Source organism: Xyrauchen texanus, chromosome 6, assembly GCF_025860055.1.
Source record: "Xyrauchen texanus isolate HMW12.3.18 chromosome 6, RBS_HiC_50CHRs, whole genome shotgun sequence".
NCBI lineage: Eukaryota > Metazoa > Chordata > Actinopteri > Cypriniformes > Catostomidae > Xyrauchen > Xyrauchen texanus.
Genome location: NC_068281.1, coordinates 46,261,382 through 46,271,445, shown reverse-complemented (window position 1 = coordinate 46,271,445; position 10,064 = coordinate 46,261,382). Strand labels below are relative to the sequence as shown.

Here is a 10,064-nt window from a genome sequence, read left to right as displayed (position 1 = left end):
GTCAAAGTCATGTCAACATGGATGAAAGAAATTATAATGACAAGGATATCCATAGTGCTTTTGAGAGTGTAGAGACTGGAGTCAGTGAGCAGAAAAGCAGTTCAGGGCATGAGAGTGTGGGAAATGGAGACAGTGAAGAGAAGTGCAGTTCAGGACACGAGGGTGTGAATAATGCGGTCAGTGAAGAAGACTGTAGTTCAGAGCCTGAAGATGTGGATGAAATGCCTCCAGCCTCACTCTCAACGTTTCTGCAAGAGTGGAGTATGAAACACCTCATTACTCATAATGCCATTGATGACCTTCTGAGGGGACTTAAAACCATGGACATCCAGAACTGCCTTTAACAGCAAGAACCTTGCTGCAAACTCCAAGACAAATCAAAACAGTGACAAAGTCAGGGATGGGGTGTGTTCATTTTAACATTAGAGAGAGTCTTAGTGAGCAGCTGCAGCACTACCCGAAAGAGATGACAGAAACAATAACAGCACTGGAGATAGCATTTAATATTGATGGACTGCCGATTTTTAGAAGCAGCAGGACACATCTATGGCCCATTCTCTGTGCCATTCATCTGACACCCATCAGAGTTTTTCCTGTCACACTGACATTTGGTCCTTCCAGACCAACAAATTTGGATTTTGTTGAGGAAGCCATAAAAGACATTCAGGAACTCCTTGACAATGGTTTGGAAGGAAAACAGATCAAAATTAGATGTGTTGTCTGTGATGCACCAGCAAGAGCAATGGTGAAGAAAATCAAGCAGTATTCGGGTATTTTGGGTGTGACAAATGCACACAGAAGGGAACATGGATATCTAGGCGAGTGACGTACCCAGAGGTAGACAACCTCACACTACGCACCAATGAAATATTTCGTGCTGAAATGACCAGACGTCAGGAGAATGAGGCCACTCCAACATCTCCCTTTTTGAGGCTCCCATTGGACATGATAAGTCAATTCCCAATTGACTACATGCACCAAGCCTGCCTGGGTGTTATGAAGAAACTCATTACAGAGTGGGTTAGAGGAGACAGAAAGGTGCGAATGTCTGCTGGCCAAATAAATGAGGTGACCCAAAGGCTGCAGTCACTCAGGAAGGCCATCCCAAGCTGTTTCCAAAGAAAACCAAGGGGTCTAGAGGACATAGATAGGTGGAAGGCAACTGAACTGCGACAATTTGCTGTATACACTGGCAAGATAGTGTTAAAGTGAATTCTGGCAGACCAGCTGTACGACCATTTTATGGCATTCAGTGTTGCATTGGGCCTTCTTCTTTCACCCAGCTTGGCAGTGGACTACAACAACTACAGCACTGAGCTGATGACTTCGTGGGAAAAACAAAAGACCTATATGGCGACCACTTCATGGTGTACAACATCCATTCAATGGTACATCTACCAGCAGAGGCGATGCATTTTGGCAGTCTTGATGCTTGCAGTGCATTTCCATTTGAGAACTATCTTGGAAAGCTCAAGCGACTCATAAGGTCAGGAAAGCAGCCACTTGTTCAAGTGGCAAAACGGTTGATGGAGATTTCAAAGTCTTCACAGACTCAATCTGTGGTGGTCACAAAGTGCAAAACCGCAAGACCAAACAATGCCTTCATTCTTGGGGAAGGAAAATGTTGTGAGGCCATTGAAGAGAGGGTTGTGTTGGACGAGTCAGGTTCCCCAATGGTACTGTGTAAGATTTTCAAAAAATCGGAACCACTTTTCAGGGAACCATGTGACTCACGAATAATTGGCTGTTTCAAAGTGCAGTCAAGGCAATCCACAATGACACTTGTGCCGGAACAGCAGCTGACAAGAACTGCAATAATGGTGGAAAAAAAACAGGAAATATTGTTTTTGGCCATCCTGCATGAACTTTAAGGGCCCTTTCATAGTCAACGCATCGGTACGCGTACGCGTATGAAACGCTACGCTTCGGCCGCCATTATGCGTCGATGCGTAGCCAAATGTGTCGTCCTAGTTTTTGATACGCGACGCACCGATGCGCGCAATACTACGCGGTGTCGGTGGGGGCGACATTGCAAGTATTGTACATTAATTCAAGTATATTATGTTTACAGAAGAAGATTTGATTACAATGGCGGGCGAAGAGGAAAAATTATGCGAGCTTATACGCATACATCCACATTTATACGACAGTTCGTCGCAATTACACTCCAATAAAATAGCGTTGGAAAATGCCTGGAGGGAGGTTGCAACCGCGATGGGAAAGAACGTAGAGAATGTGAAAACGGACTGGAAAAATCACCGTGAAAAGTTTACTAGGGCGCACAAAAAGTCAGGCGCCAGTCTTCAGTTGCCATTTTGGTCTGAATATGACGTGACCCGACTCTACTAATATCACCAGACTCTACTACCCCCTGTTGCGGGAGCGGTGTATTGCATTTCACGCATCGCCCGTGACACGTGCGTCTGCTTGCGGACTATGAAAAGGAGCACGTCGCTCGCGTCACTTGCTCGCGTAGACTATGTAAGGGCCCTAACTCTCGCGCTCACCCTCACACACACACACACACACACACACACACACACACACACACACTATACCCTCATTCACCATAACATTAGTTCACTAATATAGTCCACTTGACTGGGTAAATAATTACATAGTTAATAAGGTAATTTCCAGAGGAGTATTAAACAACTCCACAAACAGCATTACCAGCTTCACTTATTACCAACCAGACTGACTTTATTTCTGTCAGACATCTACAGAAGTTCTTATTAAAACGTGACAGGTTTAGATGTTATTTTATTTTCATTTGATGTTACCATGATGGTGATTAGTGTTTGCTTTAGTTGGGCTCTTGACCCTTGACTTTAATATTAGTTTTTCTTTGATTTGAGTTAAAGTCATGTTTTTAATTAATTAATTAATCGGTTTCCCAAATGACACAAGTAACCTCCATACTGTAAAAAAGGAGAACTGTAAATTAACAGTACATTGCTGGCAAACACAGCTAGATTACCGTTATTTTACAGCGCACGGAATCACCGTGTTTTGCACCTTGCAAACAGGTAGGCCAAAAAGGGAAATAATATAATTCAAGCAATTGCAAGCTGTTGAATGACTGTACAGAACTGGTTATGTGTTCACCTTTATTAATTGCTTAATTTTATTATTATTTGAATCTCTTAACAGATGGAAAAGAAAACATTTGCAGTGGTGGAATTTGCAGATGACAGTTCGGTGGAAATCATCCCAACCACATGGCTGGAGGAGACCACTGAAGTATGCTTTTGTATTCAATTAACTTTAAAGTAACATTAACTTACAATATTAAAATCAGATTAATAAAATACAAACAAAACAAAAAAAGCTTCTTTTTTTTTTTACAGGGGATATTCTGTTACTGGACATTTCTGAACACACTGCAGTTGGTTCAAAAAAGTGCCATGCCTGACAAACAAAAATGGAAACGGTTCCGTATTAAAAAAATTTGGCTAAGTACAGGTACAACAGGATTAAAACAGGTCTATAGACTATGTGTATTGTCTGTAACTCATGAATATGTTGTTGTAAGGACCGCCTATTTACCAAACAATAGCCTTACAATGTTGTTTACATTTTTTTGGTTTATCTCTAAAATTACTTTATGAAATGTAATATTCTGGCAACAATCTATATTTTCCAGACTCATATACAAAAGCATCCCAGAAATGCCGGCTTGTTGCAGAGACGTCTAATTTGGAAACGGAGGACACCTCAAATAAAAAGAGGCAGCTCAAAAAGCCAAGAAGATTTCAGTCTGAAACTGACATCTCCTCAGATGGTAAATGTTTAAATCACACAACATGCATGTGAAAGGTCAGTTTATTTATATTGTAAGGGCTGTCTGCAGAAAGTCACAGGAGTGCTCCAGTGGAACATAATGACATTTTATAGCATTAAGTAATTATACTTTTTAACATTTGGAAACGTTATACTTTACAACGTGATTAAAACTGTGATTAAAAAGTAATTAAAACTGAAACTGTTAAAAATCAATAAAAAAATATCTAAATACCAAGTCCACTGAAGAGCAAAATTGTCAATTACTTTTTTTTACACATAAAACATGCATTTTGCTATAACTTATCTTTTATACTTTTTCTATATATTTTAGATGAGGGCAGATTTATCCCAATTCAGGAGAAAAAATTGTCAAAACCTGTTCCACCCAAATGTAAGTCATGTAATAATACATGTTATTCACTCTTCCGCTTTATTTAGTTTTCTAAAACTATGAAAATTCAAAGCAACCTGCTAACATTTAACACTTCTCACATTTCTGGTGTGTTTTTAGATCAGCCATTTCCCCAAACATTCCCACAAGACAAAGGTTTGCAGAATATAATACTCTCCAGTTTATTTATTTATTTAACATATAAGGTATCATTCAAAATATATTTAAAGCAATATATTACTCTCTCTCACCCACAGAACGACAAATGACAAGATCTCCGGATTTATTCAGTAAACATTGAATGATATTAAACTTTTTCAATGTTTATTTATACCTGCAGCTCTATAATAAATTGTTATTTTTACAGCAGAAGAGTCATTACCAGAGTCTTCAGAGACAAATGTGTCTCCCCTCCATCAAGGTGTGGAAATCAAAATGTATTGTGTTATATTCATTAGCATGTAATACTTTGTAACCCATTTTGTTGTTTGTTGCAGTGTCAGATCTCCTCCTAAATGAGCCACAGAATTTAACTGAGGAAGCCACAAAAAGTAAGCTACAGTAGCAGCTCTTCGACACAAACATGCATGCATACATAGTGTTTCCCACAAAATATTATAGGAGTCTTAGGAGTGGACCCCTCTGGGTCTGGGGGCAAGGTCCAGTCCAAAAAGTGGAGGTGATTAGGTATTATTAGAAGTGTACTGTCATGCGGCCACGTCTAGATAATTAATGGCAAAAACTGCATAGACATTTAAGGAACGAAATTTGTCATGTTTATTATTTCTACATAGACTATCGCACAAAAGTCCTACAGAGATTGCAGGAATTATGTGAAAATCAGCAAGACATCCTCTCCTTGCAACGCAGTATACTGGCTGCTGTGGCTGTGCCAGGTGGCGAAGCAGAGGAGGAAATCCTTGCTGGGCCATGTCAAAATGTTGAGGCTTTTAAAGAGTTGGACATTGCATTGAACAAGGAGAAAAGGACAAAGATGGTAATAAACGTAATGTATGTAAGCAATAAGCAGAGGCTGTGCTGTATCGTGAATTCACGGATGAAGGGCGTTAGGCACGAGGTGAAACGGAGAAAAAAGACCAAAAAAAATGTCTTTATGTTTCTACAATCATTTCGAGATTATATGTGAAATTGGTACAATATAAAAAATATATTACAAACTTTAATGGTGCTAATAATAGCGATTAATTACAGAAATAATGTGCAACTAAGTTTAATCGATTGACAGCACATATACAATCACATTTATTAACAGACACTTTAATCCTTTCAATCAGCTATTGCATGATAATTGCATTATTTTAATCTGTAGAAGCCTATTGTTCCATTTTAATAGATAATTGTATTCTTTGTTTATATAACATTGTTGTTTTAGTTGTTAATGGTGTTGTTGTTGTTTTATAGATGAACTACCTTCGCTCCCTTGGGGGTGCAAATCCAGGGGCAGCTATACGCAAAATGTTGCGTAAGGTGGCATCGAAAGAAGTGCTGAGTGCCTACAGCCTGAAGGGGAGGAAGAACAAACTTGCCTTCCAAGGCCTCAACATTTGCTCTAGTATAATAGGAAAGTTTCTTCTAACTCTTCTAACTTCTTTTGTGGAGTTATCTAAAAGTAACTATTTTATATGGAAGCCCGTTTTTGCCACTTTATTAACAATACAGAGTGTATATCTTGCAAAATCTGCTTCAAGGTGCAAAAGCGTATGTGACGAACGGATCACGGATTGACCGAGGCTCAGGATTTAAGGGAATACAGAAACTGAAATTTATTATGATGAATTATATTGATGATACGTGTAGGCCTATTTAATATAGCCTATAATGTTGTAATCCAACAGCATAAAGGGCTGCGTTTCCCAAATGCATCAGCAGGTGCAGTTGTAGGCCCATAGCATACCACTCAACCATTTTTTTCACGTTTTTCATCTGCAGAACAAAATTAATAAAGATTTCTGTTTACTAAATTCACTATGAAATGGGATGGTGGTGAATGCACAAAAATACTACATGTCGGCAGACATTAGAATGAATCTTGTCTTTCTGTGTACAAAATGCATTATTAAAATGCATTTTTATGTATATTTTAATACAACATTTCGAGAAATTAGGCAGGTCCAACTTGAGAGCATCATGGTTTCAGGTCCTGTGTTCACATGTCAAAACTTGGAGTAATTTGAAAATGTCAGATGGTAATTTTATTTAATGTTTATTATTATTATTATTTTTATGGGTGAAAACGGACTTCTAGCCTAGGTCAACAATATGCCTACACTTCAAATCTAACTCTATTTCTAATATAAATGTATATACAATGTACGTTACGAGATTATTTAGACTTTAACAGAGATTATTTCATTCTATTTCTAGGAGCAACACAAAAAAACTTCAAAACACTGAAGGCGACTGAGGTGGAAGACCAAATTGGATTGGCCCTGAAATTTGCCCCACACAGGACTTTAAAATGGTAAACACACTGTATCAGAATTTATTATTGATTTATTTATTATTTATTATATGCGTTCATGTTAAGTGCATTTTTGGGAAACACACGTGGATTTGCCGCGAGCGTTCGTAACCTTGCACGTAGAGAGCGCTCTCAAGAGCTAGATAGCCTACATTGTTATCGGGAAACCCGGCCCAGACTAGATGCGACTGTCACTTCATGACAGAAGATTGTTTCTTTAATTGTTCATCTAATTGTTTCATCTAATGTACATGTAACACGTTATCTTTTCATTTTCTTGTTAAATTTGCAGATAACGGTGTCGGGAGTAGGCTATACACGTTTTGAGCGGATCGTGAAGATCAGCACATTGTATATTGTATATAAATTAATTGTATATGAATCAATTTTGGTGTAAGTTATAGGCTACAGTTTGCAAAAAGATAGTTTTAATTAAAATGTTTGTGCAATTTTATTTATTGAAATATTTTCATGTTAAATATTCCTGTTCCTTAATAAAGTTTGTTAACGCTGTGTTAGTGACTTATTTTAGGTTGATAATTAAACAATGAATCAACAAAAACATGGATTGTGTGCTGATTTAATTATTTAATACAAACTGATTTAGGCCTACTTATTTTCTGTAATATATTGTAGGCTAATAATAATATATTCATAGGATTCTTAAGTGTTTGAGAATAAAAATGTAGAATATGTTGTTTGTAGACCTATAATTTGTGTACAGGCATATCAGGATGTAGAGGTTAGGAAAACGTTCGAGGAACGTTCCGGGAACCTTTCGGGAACGTTCCGAGAACGTTTCCCTAACCTATAGGAAACGTTCTGTTAACGTAAAGAAAACTTTCCTAGCTAACCAACAGGGAACGTTCTGGGAACCTGAAAGTAACGTTCTGGGAACGTTCTGGGAACGAAAAATTGTTAACTGGGACACTGAGCTTTCACTGAGATCTCATTTGTGGCCCTGATTTTACCTGACACTTTTACAAACAAAATTACAAACACATTACATGCCAAACATTTATATTAGCGTGATTAGTCTGCTGCTGGCCGGAATGTAAAAATAATAGCACAATGTTAGCCATAACGTACTAGTTCAGGCTATCTGAACTTACCTTCATAATTGCAGAGATAAGACGAAACATAAAACTTGAAACCTTTCTCAAGCTTGCTCTGTGGCGTTGTACTGCACATTCGTACAATTCTTCGCACATCATGAATACTAAATTTTGGCAACTCAAGCAAACAACGAGAAAATTTTGAAGACTCTGCCATAATCCCGTTTACCTCCGCTTTAAATCTCCCCAACCGGAAACGCAAGAGCATCCTTGCGTCAAACGCGGAAGTTATGCGTGCATATAGCCCATTGAAGAGAATTATCATAATTGCTATAATGCACATAGCCTACTAGCTATTTATGTTATAAATTTATATTGTTATGTATTTTAAAACGGGTTCTGAATATGTCGCGGTATTGTAATGCACAGTGTAAAGCGTTCCTAAAGGTTTGGCCTTCATATCTCCCGCACAGACCACACAAACTACAACATGCATGTGAAAGGTAGTCAAAATAATCCTCGCAGGAAACCACGCAAAACAGAGAAAAATTCATGTTAAATCACCTGAGATGAAAATTTACAAACTACAGGTTGTGGATGTTCTTAAAGTAGTTTGAGGGTTATGCAGACTGACAAATAAAAGCGAGTGCAATGTGTAGGCCCACTGCGTGTAGCCTACATTATGAACCTTGTTAGTTTTGTTGGTCACGTGGCCAAGGCGCTGTTGAATTTTTAAATGTTAATAAATAATTTTAAATAGTGAAAGATGTAACAATTAATGACTGGTGTCATGGAAGTTAATTTTTAGGTTTAAACAGCAGGTGTAAAAGAGCTTTTATTTTGATTCAAACCTTTGTTGTGACGTCATAAGTCTGCATCGCGACTCATCATTCTTCTGTTTGCAGGTTTGATTTTGAGGGCAACATTTCAGGTAAATAAAACGATACAAAACTGATTTAAAACTTTACATGCGAATCTTAAAAACACGGTATTGTTATCAAAATAAATGTGTGGTAGTTTATGATGTGCTGAATTTTTTGTGTTGTTGAAGCCCGCAGTAAACATCGTTTGCGGTGTGAAATTCAGATTAATTTGGCTTTAAGTCCGCTGTGCGCTGTTGTAGACGTGTAAATAATGTTTTATGTTATTCTTCAAGATTTGTAACATCATTCTCCGCTCCTCAATTGATGCGGAAAACATTTTTAAATATTTTAGAAATTTATGAAATTAACATGGATAAAAATCAGTAAAGGATAAAAATAAGCAAATTAGAGTATAAATACAGCAATGTAAATAGTAAAGCAGAAAAGCTTAATGTTTTAAATACAGAAATGTTTAAATTCTGACATTAATTTGTAATATTGGCAGGTCTGGTCATCACTACCACACAGTGATTGTGAATCCCAAATCAATTCACCAATAAATGCTCTGAATATTCCTGTCATCTTTGAATTGAAGAAGAGTTTCCAGAAGAGCAGGACAAACTTCAAGTGTGTCAACAATTTCTGACATACTACTGCAAAGATGGATTTTATTAAAGAGGAGAGTGAGGACATGGGTTATCCAGAAACACACAGAGTGAAAAATGAAGATACTGAGGAACAAATAGGTTTGTGTCCATTCGTCTTCATTAAAGACCCACCCCCCGGTTCATCACAATACGACCTTGTATCGATTCTCTTGGCCTGCGATCCGATATTTGCAAATATTTCAAAGTATGCCGATTTGATTTGATTCAGGGCCCTGCGATTGATATTCTGAAATGATGTGCCTATTTTACACAATTAAAAAAATTATTGCATTTTAAGGAGCGCCCGGTTGGCAATGATCTGACTGTGACTGATCCTGTCAGTGGAGTTTGGGTTTTACAGGAAACCCGGTTGACACGCGTGCATGGATAGCAGAGTGCAGTTTGGCTTCACAGACCTCGCACATCCTTGTCCCACATGAAAATGTGAGACATTATAGACATTACAGCTGATTTTCTATCAAACAGAATTAATTATCTTATTAAAAGTAACGGCCAGCATCATCAAATCACTGCCAACCATGTTAAAATAAAATGTAACATTACAAAAGTCTGAATCTATCTATACTGATTATCATTGTCCCATGTCTGCCAAACATGTTGAGTGGTCCAAACATCATCTGCAGCCTGAAACTGAACTTTTGGTTGGATTTTGGGAGTGAATGCACTTGGCTGCATAGAAAGCCATAGGGTGCATCCTTGCTTCTTATTTAGTGATTGGCTTAACCTCCAGTGTGCTGTCTGTCTGCACTTGTCTGAGAACAGTTAGAGTGCACCTCATTTAAATCCTGAAGGCCTTTTAACAGCAAAGGGAGCATGATT

General features: G+C 37.9%; 2 protein-coding genes across 3 annotated transcripts in view; both read left to right on the top strand.

The window, feature by feature from the left end:
- The window catches only part of LOC127644572 (gastrula zinc finger protein XlCGF7.1-like), a 224,837-nt gene that overhangs the window by 209,310 nt on the left and 5,463 nt on the right, over window positions 1-10,064 (top strand). Inside the window, exons 1-2 of one of the 2 annotated variants that reach the window (XM_052127804.1) lie at window positions 8,582-8,645; window positions 9,083-9,323. In XM_052127804.1, coding sequence (XP_051983764.1) covers window positions 9,239-9,323 — 85 coding nt within the window. In that variant the 5' untranslated portion in view covers window positions 8,582-8,645; window positions 9,083-9,238. Of the gene's footprint in view, window positions 1-8,581; window positions 8,646-9,082; window positions 9,324-10,064 lie in introns of those variants that run through there. The other variant, XM_052127805.1, reaches the window with a different exon arrangement.
- The window catches only part of LOC127644569 (oocyte zinc finger protein XlCOF2-like), a 45,563-nt gene continuing 44,094 nt past the window's right edge, over window positions 8,596-10,064 (top strand). The window contains exon 1 of the mRNA XM_052127799.1: window positions 8,596-8,619. The gene's annotated coding sequence lies outside the window, so the exon portion shown is untranslated. The remainder of the gene's footprint in view (window positions 8,620-10,064) is intronic.